General features: G+C 41.8%; 1 protein-coding gene across 3 annotated transcripts in view; it reads right to left on the reverse strand.

Moving 5' to 3' along the window:
- COL2A1 (collagen type II alpha 1 chain) overlaps positions 1-15,239 on the reverse strand; it is a 308,500-nt gene that overhangs the window by 8,969 nt on the left and 284,292 nt on the right. For all 3 annotated transcript variants that reach the window (XM_030198168.1, XM_030198167.1, XM_030198166.1), the window contains 5 exons: positions 14,988-15,041; positions 13,097-13,204; positions 5,098-5,386; positions 2,200-2,387; positions 649-891 (listed from right to left, as the gene is read on the reverse strand). In XM_030198168.1, coding sequence (XP_030054028.1) covers positions 649-891; positions 2,200-2,387; positions 5,098-5,386; positions 13,097-13,204; positions 14,988-15,041 — 882 coding nt within the window. The remainder of the gene's footprint in view (positions 1-648; positions 892-2,199; positions 2,388-5,097; positions 5,387-13,096; positions 13,205-14,987; positions 15,042-15,239) is intronic.

Genomic DNA, 15,239 nt, shown 5'->3' on the forward strand with positions numbered 1-15,239 from the left:
AAAATTTTATGCATAAGAAGTTTTAATGAGGCTCATATTTAGGTGCAAAAAATACATGTGGATCTGTGCTGGCCTGCTCCCTTTCCATTTGCTGCAAGTTTTCCATATATATAATTACATTTAGCTTAATAACTGATGAAGTGTTACATGATGAAAATGTCCTTGCTGATGAAGTGTCAGGTGATGAAGTATCTCAATGATGAAATGTCCATAGTGATGAATTGTCAAGAGATTAACTGTCACCAAACTCTTTACTCATAACTACCTGGAGACGCTGTTCCCCTGGTTTTCATCCTCTTCTATCCTTTGCAGTGACAATCCTTGCTAGGAGTCATATATCATGGCTTCTTCTGCAACTATGCTCACCAAGTCTGACCATTAAGGTGTTGTCATTGCTCAACATCTGGGTCTCCCTTTTTATTTCCCCTAGCCCTGATTAACTTAAGGAACAGAAGCGTGGCCAGGTCTCAAACCCAGGTACGCCTTAGAGCAGCATACAGTACATGCCACTGAGCCACCTCACTGACTTATTTCATTTGGTTTGATTTATAGACTTAATATACCACTTAACATGGCCAATGTTTTAAAGCTGTTTACAAAATAACATATCACCAAGTTTCCACCTCATTCTGCACATTCATAACCTACCTTGCAGCCATCTTCCAAGGCAGTGTAAGTAAATCGGCTATTGCCCTCTGCTCTGATCTCTACATCATTGGATCCCTGTAACAAGAGAGCCTTCTTCAGGCTGCCAGAGGCTTCATCCATGAAGGCAACGCTGTTTTTACAGTAGTATGTGATGTTCTGAGAGGCATCCATGGACAACAGGCGTAGGAAGGTCATCTGGATGTTAGCAGTGTTGGGTGCAAAGCTGTCATCACCATAGCTGAACTGCAGAGGGAAGGGATGGGAAGCAGATTAGGATTTGCAGTGGAAGTTTGGAAAAGTGTTTTTTCTTTAGTAGTTTAGTTTATCGAGTACTTGTTATACTACCTTTCATAATACATCAAAGCAGCATGCAATAAAATAAAATTAAATCAACAGCCAATAATGTAACAACAACTAATATTACATAATAGCATATTCAAATAAATATAAATAGAGACAATCATAGACTATGTTCAATACATAACAAATAGATTAGTCAAAAACAACAAATAAGAGTGAAAAGAATGAAAGAAAAATGTTTCACCCTTCACATTAGTCGATCTGTGTGCACTAAGCACTCCCCCTTCCTCTCTGCCACCCTATTACTGCCAATCCCTGTACATTTTCTAATCCGCTCCATCTTCCATGTGTGCTGCTCATTCACAATGCATCTGGATAGATGGATGGACAGGCTCTTAATGCATTAATTTTTTGACACAGAACGCATAAAAAAGGCACAAGATGGACAGCCCCATGACTTATGTCACTGTGTGCCCTAGTTGTACTGCCCGCGAGCCCAGGCAAAGAAAGACGATGGCTAAGCAGTAGCAGGAGTGGCTGAGATAGAAAAAAATTAAAAAAAAGAATAGAGGTACAAAAGGATGCAGGTCAGAATACAAAATCAATGGGAGCAACTGGAAATATATTTGTCTACAGCACTTCATAGTACTACAGGTAGAATTAAAATCTAGGGGATCAAGATTCAAAGCAATTTAACAGGCCAGAAACAGCTCCTGCTTGGTTAAATCACTAGTTTGGCGCTAACCGCTCATTTTCAGCAGCACTTAACCGGTTAGTGCCACTGTAAATGTCCGGTTAGCGACAATGCAAAACTGGCTATTTTGGGGGATTCTGGGGGTGGAGTCAAGCACTTTGCCGGTTCAGTATCAACATTTAGCACTTAACTGGCCAATGTAACCACGTAAATAGGACCTCATAAAAGTCAGCCCCCTTTATGTGGTGCCGCATAGCCAGTTAAATGCTGAATATTGTACAACCACTATAGTTTAGCCAGCTTCGTAAGCCTGAAAATTCAGTGCTGGAGCACAGACATGGCTCAGCATTAAATTTCCAGGCATAACGCCGGTGCCAGTCAACAAAACATTGATCACTGCTGGATGAGTATCAACTCCTAGATACCTTGGCAAAAAAAATATGGATTGTCTACTGAACATCACAGCAAATATTCAATATCCGTGAAACTATAAGCAATCGTGTTGAAAACCTGAATGATTATTCTATTAATGACAATAACTGGAAGCTGGTACTTACTTGGAAGCCTCCATTAATTGTCTCCCCAAACCAGACATGTTTCTTTTCCTTGGTCTTGCTTGTCCACCAGTTCTTTCTGGGTATTTTGGCTGGGTTTGGATAGACACATGTCTCACCAGTTTCCATATTACAGAATACCTTGATGGCATCCAAGGTGCATCCTTGATTAGGATCAATCCAATAATTGCCTGTGAAGGGTAAACAGGAAATGTTAATGGTGTATGTCTCAGAAGGCCTACACAGCTGCAGAGGCTGACTCATAGTAGTTTAACTGTCAGCTTGCAAAAGGAGGATCACTAGTATTATTTTCATTTGGAAATACTGGCTCAGCTAACTTCTTACAGTATCTTGTTTGTTATACACTGGATATTATTTCTCTTTAGTAGCAGAAAGATAATATTAAGTGGTGTTGGAAAACAAAATTTTGGCAGAATTTAAGCATGGTCAGGAGAGACATAGAGGGTAGTGGTAAGAACAAGGTTGAGAGGTTGGGTTAAAGTAACAGTGGAGGGCCTGGGCATTAGTTTAGGTGTGGAAACACATATACTCATCTATCTTAGAGGCAAAACAACCAAACACGACCTGGATAAGGAGTGACATTCTGCAGGCAGCATACGCGCCCGGTATAAGAGGCTTGGAGAGGCTAAGCCTCCCCCCCACTGCTGCAGAAGAATGGATCAGCTGTGGAGTCCAGCTGCTCTGAGGGGATTAAATTGTTGATTTACCTCCATCCTCACAGCAGGAGCTGCAGTGAAAGCCCTCTAGCAGTTGTAGAAATTGGTTTATGGTTTGTTTACCTTACTACTGGAAAAGCAGGGGGGTTGGCTGGAGGTGTCCTGGGTTGCCAGGGAGATACTTAAGGAGGATGACTTCCTGACCTGCACTGAGGACAGATAGCAGCAGAACGGATACTGGGCCAGCATGATCAGAAAAAGTCACCAGACAACAAAGGTAGAAAAGATCATTTTATTTTCATTATAGTGTTTGGAATATGTCCACTTTGAGAATCAGGTGCTCAAAATTAAAAGTTTATATTTATTTATTTATGGCATTTTATCCCACATTAAACATGAATTAGGGTGTTTTGTGGCTCTACATGAGAATTGTGATGATATGATCCCTTGTTTCATATTGCTGACAGTCTGCATTTTCCGTATGGGTGGTATATTGGTGTATTAGGTTTACCCAGTGTAATATTTATGGTACAGTAAGGTTCTGAGTGTGTTTTTGGACAAAGTTGTGCATAGTGTTTTGCAGTTGAGCGATTGTGGTTAGACTATGCTTTGAGCAACCACTTTATTCTTTGACATATGATATCTAATATCTAAATTTAATAAAAGGTATTAATTGTGACTTTTATTTTTATTTATTTTTTCTGCGTGTTATCAGACAATTATGGATTTAAGCTCCACCACTGGCCCCACCCCTAACCACGCCCCCTGTAGCCTCCCCAAACAGTTGGGCCACCGACCGCCTATGGCAGGCAGCCAAGTTTTGTATAGCTGATAGGTGGGATATGCCCAGAGTGTCTGATAGTTAAACTGATTTAGTTGGACAGGAGAAGCTCCTTCCCAGTTAAATTGCGCTGATCAGCTGATCCTCAGAGTTCAGTGATACTTAATACCTAGTGTACCTTAGTGTTACTCACCTTGTGCTACCACTGAAAAGGTGTGAGCTAAATCTAGATAAATAATTAACCAAATAGTACAGTTGAAAATCCGAGGGCACTATCTGGTGAGTGTCGGAGCAGTCCAAGGATGGAGTTTGGGCAGAGTTGGGATTTAGCTGGTTAGCGGTTTTTAGACTTCTAAATGGGTACTTGCCCTGATCAAAGCTAGGACAGCAAAAATGTTGTCCTAACTTTATCCATCCAGTTATCTGGGCACTGCTCTGAATATCGGCTACTGATGTCTTAGCTTAGAGGGGTTTAAAAAAAGTTTGGATGGCTTCCTAAAGGAAAAGTCCATAGACTTGGGGAAAATCCACTGCTTATTTCTAGGATAAGCAGCATAAAATGTATTGTACCGTTTGGGGATCTTACCAGGTACACGTGACCTGGATTGACCGCTATTGGAAACAGGATGCTGGGCTTGATGGACCCTTGGTCTGTCCCAGTATGGCAATATTTATGTAACTTTATCCGTCCAGTTACCTAGGCACTGGTCTGAATGTCGGGTAGTGGTGTCCTAACTTGTTATGTGGGCACTGGTCTGAAAATTGGCTGTAACATGAATAACTTCTGTAGGTGAGCAAATCCTGGATATTCAATGTCAGTGCCTAGATTGAATATTCAGGTCATGTTCTGCCTACAACAGTCAGCACCTTTAAAATTGTGACTGCTGCAAGCTGAATATTGGGCCCTCGGTGTTTATAAACGTTAAACTTGTATATTTATTTTCCAGCTAATGAAGAGTCCTCTGAAGGTACAGAAAACTGTTGTTTATCAGTGTTTTCTCGGGGTCATTAGCACAGAAAAGGCAGAAAAACAGTGGAAGACCTAAGGCAGGTAAGGGGAGAGGTGGGAGAGCGCCAGGCAAAATCTTTTTCTGATCCAATAAACACCAATTAATTTTTCTTTGCCTCAGGGGTGTTTTTTGTGTTAATATCTAAAATCAGAAGCCCTAGTGATACCCATAACCAGAGCAGTGTAGAGAGAAATAATTGGGCAGATGGCAGGAACCTACTGGTCTTTCTGTGCCATCATTTACTATACAAAATCCCAGGTGAAAACCTTCTCCAGATGTACAGTGTGGGTAAAAATCTCAGGAGACAGAGGAGCACTGGACACCCTTAGTAGTGTTTCATGACCTCCTGTCTGACATCAGTTGTCACATGGACTATGGCAGTAAATTAAATAAGCACTGTGCAGTTATGTTGGGTTGCCCCACTGGAACATACCACTCTTCCAATCAGAATGGCACAGCTTCAGATCACGACAGGTGCGAGCAGGGTTCTTCTTGCTACCTTCAGGGCTTCTGATGCTCTCAATTTGGTTGTTGAGGGATTTCAAAGTAGCATCAACCTCTACATCATGCTGGCGAAGGCTGCTGGAGGCTTGGTCAGCGCGCATGTAACGCAGAGGATCAGGGCCTTTCTCAGGCTGAGACATGCCAGCAAAGGCAGAGAGGTCAATGCCAGGGCCTGGAGGACCAGGGGGACCAGGGGGACCAGGCAGACCAGGAGGACCCTATGGAAAAAAAAAGAACAAGCAACCTCCATTAGAAAATATCACTATGAACAGTGCTCACCTTGGAATGCTGTCACTCTCTCCTGTTATGCATTGTGTAATTTGGTAGGGTGTCACTCTCTGTCCACATCTATTTCCTAGCTTTGAGTGGTATCTTTTTTGCCATATGGAAATGCCCAACTTAGTATAATGTGATTCTCTGTTCATATGCAATGCCCAGCTTGGAACGTTGGTCACTTGCGTTTCACTTGTACCTTCAGTTTTAATAACATACTAACTAATAACAGTTGAAAAGATATCTGTTCATTCAATATATGCTCTACAGATGCCTTGTGGCACTAATACTCAGATTTAAGAATCAATTTTTAATGAAATAAAATCCTGACAAATTAGTTGAAATAGTATTACCCTGAACAAAAAGGTATCCCACTTTTACTGTGGAAAATATCCCACTTTATAAAAATGTATGCTTCTGTTTCTATGAACTGATTTAGAGTACATAATCAAGTAAGGGTCAATACACTTCACAGCTTGTGACTAACTCATTAAAAGCTTTGCTCTCTTTCTCAGAGCAGTGCAGAATGAGCAAAGGATGGCATTACTCATGTACATAAACCAGTCACAGGCTGCATTATGATGGTGGTGCACTAAAGCAACACAGAAACTGAACCGTAGTCACTGATTTAAAAATACTGTGGAGTCTGCTTCCAGTTTGGAGTTTAGGCAATATCAAGCTCTAGGTTGTGTGGTGAAAGGAGGACCAAGATGAAATGTCTTTTGCTCCCAGGAAATGGAAGTAGTCTTCCCCATGTGTGCTGAGTACAGCATTTTATTTAGAAGGCTAATTTTTCTAAGATGCCAATGTCAGTTACATAGGTGTCTGCGAATGTAACATTAGATGTTCAAATAGACCAGCTGGTGGTCAAAACTGAGCATTCAGTAAAATGGGTGCTTTAGAAAAGGGGTGGGCAATCTGTGACCTGGCACTGAATTTTATGCAGCTCTTGAGCCCATGGAAAGTATATATGGAAAACAGCATTAACCAGAGTTTTGGTGATTTTAAATACTGTATTTCACAAATATTTTCAGAATAGCCACTCTAGAAGTTTGTCTCCATCATGTTTAGATAAACTGTACTAATTTATCACAGAAGGTCTAGGGACATTACATAAAGTTGTGGCCCACTAGAGATAGTTCTGACATTCATGTGGTCCTCCATGTATAAAGGTTGCCTACCCCTGCTCTAGAGGCACAACCTTGCAATTGGATGCATCAGGGTAATCCTCTACTTGTTGAATGTTTACAGTGGACATGTGCTATGGCGACCAAAAAGGGATGGAATTCCTCCTATATGAGGAAAGGCTAAAGAGGTTAGGGCTTTTCAGTTTGGAAAAGAGATGGCTGGGGGCTGGGGCGGGGATATGATTGAGGTCTACAAAATCCTGAGAGGTGTAGAATGGTTAAAAAAAATAAAGGGTATACACACCAAATTCCACAAAAATATCAAAACGCAAAATACTAAAAAAAAGGAAATTACAGACTCACACGCTACATTGCTAGTAAGTAACTAGGGAGACCTTTTACAAAGGTACATAAGGGCCTAAGCACATCCAGCATGCCCCAAACTGGCATTACCACCCGGCTACCGTGTGCCTCGGTGGTAATTCTGAATTTGGTGCGCACCGAAAACACGTGGTAGAAAATATTTTCTACTGTGGGTCACCTATCCAGCAGTAAATGGCAGTTGGCGTGCTCTGCATGTTTACCATCTGGGTAGCGCATGAGACCTTACCGCTAAGTCAATGGGTGGCGGTAAGGTCTCAGGCCAAAAATGTACGCGCTCTGGTAGTCATTTTGTCGCACGTCCATTTTCCGGCCCATTAAAAAAAAAATCCCTTTTTTTTTCACAGTACAGCAAGAGTCCAGTGTGCGCCACAAACATATCCACACTGCCGCAGGTCAGTTTTTGGCATGCCTTTGTAGAAGGGCCCGTCGGAGAGAGAGAACATTGGTCACATAAAATTATAGGTCAATGGACCTCGCACAGCGGTCCCAAGTCCACAACTTCAGCGCTGAATGCCCCTTTTTCAGCTAAATAATCGCTTCATTTTTTATGATATATTGTTTTCTATTCTGAGGGAACCCTTTGTGAAGTTCATAACACAGAATCCTTTGAAAAACATTTTTTAATATAAATTTTGGTAAAATAAAATAAGGCATAACTGGTAGGATGGAGGTGGGAGTAACAAATGACTGAAATACATTTCTAAGTTTCTGGACTTGGGACAGCTGTATGCTGCGGGAGGTCCGCTGACCTATAATTTTATGTGACTGATATTTTCCCTCTCCTAGTTACTTACTAGTAATGTAGCATGTGAGTCTGCAATCTTTTTTTTCACCTATTGCAAGCATCAATTGTAGGTGCAAGCATTTACCAGATCTATGGTGAACATTGGTGCTTATGCCTAAACACATAGGCACATATATAACTGGATATATTAATATTCTATAAAGGAGAGTAGACAGCCCTTTATAGCATTGCCTGCCACATGAGCAGAAATAGGCTGTTCTAAAATTGTCCATGGGGTATGTATATTCAATTCAATTCTTGTATACCAGGGTTCAGTGCGGTTTACATTCTAGGGGCCAGATGCACTAAAGTCATCGTTAGAGCCGTTCCCTACCGAATTCCATAGTGAATCGGTAGGGAACAGCTATGCATCAAGGAAAGGGAATGCAAATGAGCTACTCATTGTAGCTCACTTGCATTCTCTATTTCATCGTAAAACAGTTGGCCAATCGGCCGGTCGAGCATGCGCAGAGCTGCAAAGCGTTATGCTGGCTGCTCTGTGCATGCCAAATACGCCTGTGCCTCCCAAAGACGCCGCGCTGCTCACCCCACCCCCGCCGCAATAATAAAAACAAAACTGCAGTTGAGGCCGGCCATCGAGAAAAGGCGTCCGTTTTCGCCGTCATTCACCTCTGCAATAATAAAGAACGTCTTTTTTGGCCATGCTTCACTCAGCTGTGATTGGCTCAGAGACTTCCTGGTCTCTCAGCTGTGAAGCACTGCCAAAAAAAGACGTCTTTATTATTAAAAAAGGGGGTTATGTCTGGCCATAAAAAAAAATGTCCATTTCCCTTGCAATAATAAAAACATCTTTTCTGGCAGTGCTTCACTCAGCTCAGATACCAGGAAGTCTCTGAGCCAATCACAACGCGTTTAGCTCGGCTAAATGCGCTGTGATTGGCTCAGAGACTTCCTGGTCTCTCAAGCTGTGAAGCACTACAAAAAAAAACATTTTTATTATTGCAAGGGGGGAATGACGGCCAAAATGGACGTTTGTTTTGGATCGTCATTCCCCCCTTTTTAATAATAAAAACGTCTTTTTTGGCAGTGCTTCACAGCTGAGAGACCAGGAAGTCTCTGAGCCAATCACAGCGCGGTTATCCGAGCTAAACGCGCTGTGATTGGCTCAGAGACTTCTAGGTCTCTCAGCTGAGTGAAGTACGGCCAAAAAAGACGTTCTTTATTATTGCGGAGATGAATGATGGCGAAAACGGCCGCCTTTTTCCGGTGGCCGGCCTCAACTGCACTTTTTTAAAATATTGCGGCGGGGGGCGGAATGATAGCGAAAACGGCCGCCTTTTTCCAATGGCCGGCCTCAACTGCACTTTTTTTTATTATTGCAGCGGGGTGCGGAATGATTTTTATAGCGGTTTTTCATCAGTTTTCGATCCCGCACAGCCCCAATGAGAGGTACAGACCTCTCGTTAGAGTTTCCAGCGTTAAGGCAATCGGAAAAGCTTAGTGCATCTCATTACAATAGGGTTTCTACACAATTTGCTCATCTGCATTCCGTTTTCGTTAGCTGCTACCGTTGTCCTAAAATGGCTTTTAGTGCATGCCTGGGTTTACTACTTGTTTGTTAATGGCTCGTTATTGGCTTGTTAGGTTTAGTGCATCTGGCCCTAGGTGAGACAAAAGCAGATAGTGTTAGTGTGAGGTATGAGAAACATTACAGACCATTGGTGTAATGCATAAGACTAAAAACATTAAAGGAAAGAATAATGGATGGTACAAGGAAGTAAAAGTCATGATGGATTATTATGAAGCAGTCTTTGGGAAGAGAAAGGTTTTTAGCCTCTTCCTGAAGTTGAGGTAGCTCTTTTCTGTTCTGATGGGAATAGGTAGAGAGTTCCATATTTTGATTCCAAGTATAGGGAATAGACAGCTGAAAATCTTTTAATTTCTATATGCGTAAAAGTGCATGCTGCTGGTTTTATGGAGTGGAGGAGTGCAGTGGACTGAGAACCTGGGGAATTGGGTTCAATTGTATAAACTAGGCAAGTCACTTAACCCTTCACTGACCTAGTACCTGCATATACTATCAGCGGCATAATTGAAAGAGAAGGACGCCCATCTTCCGACACACATTGGGAGATGGGCATCCTTCTCTCAGGGTCACCCAAATCGGCATAATCGAAAGCCGATTTTGGGCGTCCTCAACTGCTTTCCGTCACGGGGACGACCAAAGTTCATGGGGGCGTGTCGGCAGTGTACCGAAGGCAGGATGGGGCGTGGCTAAGAGATGGGCGTCCTCAGCCGATAATGGAAAAAAGAAGGGCGTTCCTGAAGAGCATTTGGCCGACTTTACTTGGTCCCTTTTTTTCATGACCAAGCCTTGAAAAGGTGCCTGAACTGACCAGATGACCACCGGAGGGAATCGGAGATGACCTCCCCTTACTCCCCCAGTGGTCACCAACCCCCTCCCACCCTTAAAAAAAAATTAAAAAACATTTTTCCAGCCTCTATGCCAGCCTCAAATGTCATGCCCAGCTCCAGTTTTTAGTGGGTGCAGTGCACTTCAGGCAGGCGTAACCAGGCCCATCCCCCCCTACCTGTTACACTTGTGGTGGTAAATGTGAGCCCTCCAAAACCCACCCGAAACCCACTGTACCCACATGTAGGTGTCCCCCTTCACCCCTTAGGGCTATGGTAGTGGTATATAGTTGTGGGGAGTGGGTTGGGGGGGTTGGGGGGCTCAGCACACAAGGTAAGGGAGCTATGCACCTGGGAGCAATTTGTAAAGTCCACTGCACTGCCCCCTAGGGTGCCCGGTTGGTGTCCTGGCATGTGAGGGGGACCAGTGCACTATGAATGCTGGCTCCTCCCACGACCAAAGGGCTTGCATTTGGTTGTTTTTTGAGATGGGCGTCCTCGGTTTCCATTATCGGCGAAAACTGAGGTTGTCCATCTCTAAGGTCAACCATCTCAACATTTAGGTCGACTTAAATGTTGAGATTTGGGCGTCCCCAACCGTATTATCGAAACGAAAGATGGACACCCATCTTGTTTCGATAATACGGGACACCCCACCCCTTAGCAGCGACGTCTTCAGAGATGGGTGCCCTTAGAGATGGTCGTTCCCGTTCAAAAATGCCCCTCCACGTAAACCACTTTGACTGTAACCACAGAAAGGTGGTGTACCAAATCCCATCCCCTTTATGTGCTATACACATCACTGTTCCCAGAGGCAGAGCTGGGGCAGTGTTGTGACATGCACACAAATTACGAAACAGGTATGTATTTATGAAAACTTACTCTCCCCTCTCCTCCCCTTTACTAAGCTGTGCTAGAGGCTGCTGTGAACTAATGCCAACACAGCCCATTCACTTTGAATGGGCTATGTGGACATTGCCGCGCAGCTTAGTAAACAGGAGGGTTAGAGAAGGAACACTTAAACTCCCAGAGAGTAATTGTAGCTTTGTGCAGCAGATTTCAGACGAAGCAGTTATATAAAAGCACGTAGCTGCCTATGTTGTCTTTATAAAACAGAGTTCAACATAAACGCCTATGTGCATCTGTTTTAAAGTTACCCTCCTTTTTGTTTCATCCTAACCGATGTTCATAAGAAGTTTGATACCTCTGCTAGTCGAAAAACCAGTCCTGTTTCACGGGTGCATATGTTTTAGGAATTTCAGGCAGTCTTCCTTAGAAGCACATCTACTTATCTTTGAAAATCCGCCTCATAAATGTGTTTTAATTACAAAAATCACACCTTTGCTCTGGATCATAAAATTAAACTTTTTGCTGTATAAATTGTTCACAGCTATCAGAAAGTTAGTGATGTTTGATCTGTTCCTTTTAAGAGCGATTTTCAAAATTGCTTATACTGATGCAAAGTTCCCAAGTAGTTTTACCCATGGACAATCAGGTGCGCAGGTGTTCACCACCTGTATTTTATCAAGGGGGGGGGGGGGAGGGGCTGATTGCTGTTCCAATTGTGAAGGGCAGGTAAGTTCTGTTGGGCAACTATATTCCATGTATGATCAACTTCTTCCAACATATGAAATTGCAATTACTGATGAAAACAGCTCTACACAAGACTGTTTCGCCAACAGGCGTCTTCAGGAGCCATATAATGTCCACTGCTTAGCAATGGTTTTTATAGTTCTCCTAATCACATCCTTATCGGACAGGAACAAGAGATGTGGCAGTTGAGATCTCTTGTTCCTGTCCGATAAGGATGTACTGTGATGATCTGGATTATTCAAAAGATTTTTTGATGACTATACAATATTGTTCGTAAACATCAATGGATTCAGTAATACTGAAGGTTTGTTGTTTCTATGCTGTTTTGAATGAACATCATTGACATCTTCATAGACTATTAACATCTATATATAATCATTTACGAATATTTAGAATGAAGATTTAAGGAGTATATGTATATAATGAGAAGCTGTAATCAAATCAGAGAACAGTATTCACTCTAAGGGTTTTTATGTTTTATATAACCATTTAGAAGATTGACTTTAATAGTTTGAATAAAAATATTTGTAATAATCTATTTTTTGTGGTACACTATAGTCACATATTGAAGAACAGTTATATTGAAATTCCCATTCTTTTTTGTATTTGTCATAAAATTATCCTCTAGCCTTGTGATAATTGCTGCACCATCCCACGTATTAGGAATGCGTGGACACCCACGTTCCCTACAGGAAACTCTGCCTTGAGGTTTCACACCAGTTCTCAAACAAAAAGCATGAACATACTTTGTTTATGAAAACTGCCTGGGAGAGATGGAACCACAAAGATTTATGCCAGGTCTTTTTCATGAGTACTTTTTCCTTTGAAAATGTAATTTATATCATTATTTCCCTTCCACTACCTAAACACATCCCCAGGCCTTTTATCCTCTGTTGTTGAGACCTGCATGTACCTTCTGCAGAGCACGGCCTAGGCATTTTCAGATAGCCAATTTACCCATGTCAATAGGCATTTACCTCGTTTAATGGATTTTGACAGTTTGTTTCTTAAAGGACACAGGTACATTGTCTGGCCAATAACAATGCTGGACGTTTCTCAACCACAGCTTTCTAGAAAAGCCAACTCAGTACAGGTGAAAACATCTATATAGAGAAAATAACATTAAAGTCTGAAAAGTACACTGCCTGTTTATAAACAGACAGCTCATGGAATATAATCACTATCTGGGATTTTAGTGTGTGTTTTCTACCTCATCTCCTCAGTATTCTCATTAAGCCCCACCAAGGTAAGAGCTCTGTGATATCATGAGACCTCCCCCAAACATAGAAGAAATAGCATTAGGGCTGGCCACACAGCTTCTCAATCAATTTTCAGACCTATTCTTATTAAGCTATTTGCAATTTTGGGGCCTTCACAGAACAAGTAATACTTACAGAGGGGCCACTTTCACCACTACGACCACGGGGACCAGGAGGACCAATAGGACCAGGGTGACCATTAGAGCCTTCTTTACCAGAAGGGCCGACAGGACCAGGGAGACCCTATGAGAATAAGACAGCAAAAACAAGGACATCAACAGGATTCAACTGTCATCCAACCCAACATCCCTATATTTAATAAATCATTTTTTAATAAAACCTAACTCTTTAAACAAATACTAACTAGTATAGGTCATGGAAAAGACTGGGAAGGTTAAAAAGAAGAAACGTGTATGTGTGTGTATAATGGGGAGAGTTCATGTATATTTAAAACTTTCTATGTAAACTAAAAACAACAAGGAAAGAAACTCCACTGTCAAATAGTAAAGGAGTATCAAAAGTTTGTCTCAGACAGCAGACATCTTATAAAAAAGTTAAAATTGGAAGGAAAAAGCTTCAAGACCGCCCCAGGTATTACAAACTCTATGGAGCTGAGGAGCGTGTTTGCGCCCTTTAAATCCCAGATGACTGTATCCTGAAGCAGCCTTGCGAAACGCTGGCCATCGTCGACAGTCACTGTGGGACTTGGGGAAATTTAGAAATTGATTGATCAAGCTGACTCTCTGCATGACGACTTGAAGCAGACAGAGGATCTGTTTAGATAAATACTCCTGTTTAAGGAGTTTTTGAATTATCACAGTATTTTTGAAGTCTTTAAAGTTTTGGACTATTGAATAAAATATGATAGTGGTAGTTATCATCCTCGGCATAAAAAAACCTTCCTTATTTTTACCATTATCATATTTTATTCAATAGTCCAAAACTTCAAAGACTTCAAAAATATTGTTCCCACAAAGGGAAAAGTAGATAAAGAGGAGTAGGAAAGACAATCATCGGTCACTGTGACCAGATGCCAGCAGAAGTGATTTAAACCTAGGCAAAGAAAGTGCCAGACAAATTTGTTAAGATTGGATGTATCTATTACTCCTTATTACTCCAAAAAAAGGTAGGCGAGCTTACTGGCATCCGACTTGTTTTCGCTGCACTTTAGCAGTAAGTGTTGCTTCATACCAGAGCGGCTTTTTGATCATCAATTGTACTATTCTGCACCCATATTTTGTGATTTTCAACAGTAAGTGTCAGACCCCTAAAGCAGACGGTTGTTCCGTTGAAACATGGCCCCGTGTCAGGTCATACATCTGTGTGATGCTGAATAAAGTTCGCTTTTATCTACCTCAGGTTGCAAAGATTTTTTGGTCCACCCCTACTCTTTGGATTTCTGTTTGAACTACGCATAGGATGTTTTTTACCTTGCGCACTTTTCAGAATTGCTCAACATATGTGTTCCTGGCGATGGAGAATAGGCCCAACACTGGCAGGACAGGCACTTATGTATGTGCTGTATAAAATCTGCAAATATGGGCCTATTTTTACTGGCACATACACACACACAAATTATACTGCCTCAGAGCTGGGATAATTACACCTACTTTCCCTGATACAATTTTAAAAAGGCATGTAGATATATAACTCGCCTTCACAGCCTAGGTACCCTTTTTTCATAAAAGTACTCTCTGTATGAGAGAGCTGACTGGACACATGTGTGTTTCTGCATTACCATGTACATGTGAGCAAGAAGCATCTAGGATTTTCCAACTGTAATGAAAAGAGTTCTCTCAGACTACTAGTGTCTAACAGCTGGAGTCTGTTGGTTTTTGTATAATAAATGCTGATGAATTAATATTGCGTAATGACAGGGCTTTGATTGCAACTATGTAATAACAATTGATATTAAACCTCATTTGCTATTTTTGTGACATGGTCTCTCTCCTCATCCATGTTATCTCACAGAGGAGATGGATGATCTGGATGCCAAATGCACCATAAGATAATGTGTTTTACTTACTCTTGGACCGGCAGGTCCAGCAGGCCCAGTTGCACCTTGGTCACCAGAAGAGCCCTATACAGGAACCAAAACAATAACACAGGAGTTCATCATTCAGTGTCAGCAACACAGTGACCATGAACTCATGAGAGGCCTTGCTAATTAATTACCCAACAGCTTCTGCAATCCTTCTGAATGAATACTTCTGTAGCAATTTAGACATGCACTAAAAACAATTCTAAACTATGGAAATTTGAAAGTAGCTAGTCTGTC

This window comes from Microcaecilia unicolor, chromosome 3 (assembly GCF_901765095.1).
Source record: "Microcaecilia unicolor chromosome 3, aMicUni1.1, whole genome shotgun sequence".
In the NCBI taxonomy this organism is placed as follows: domain Eukaryota; kingdom Metazoa; phylum Chordata; class Amphibia; order Gymnophiona; family Siphonopidae; genus Microcaecilia; species Microcaecilia unicolor.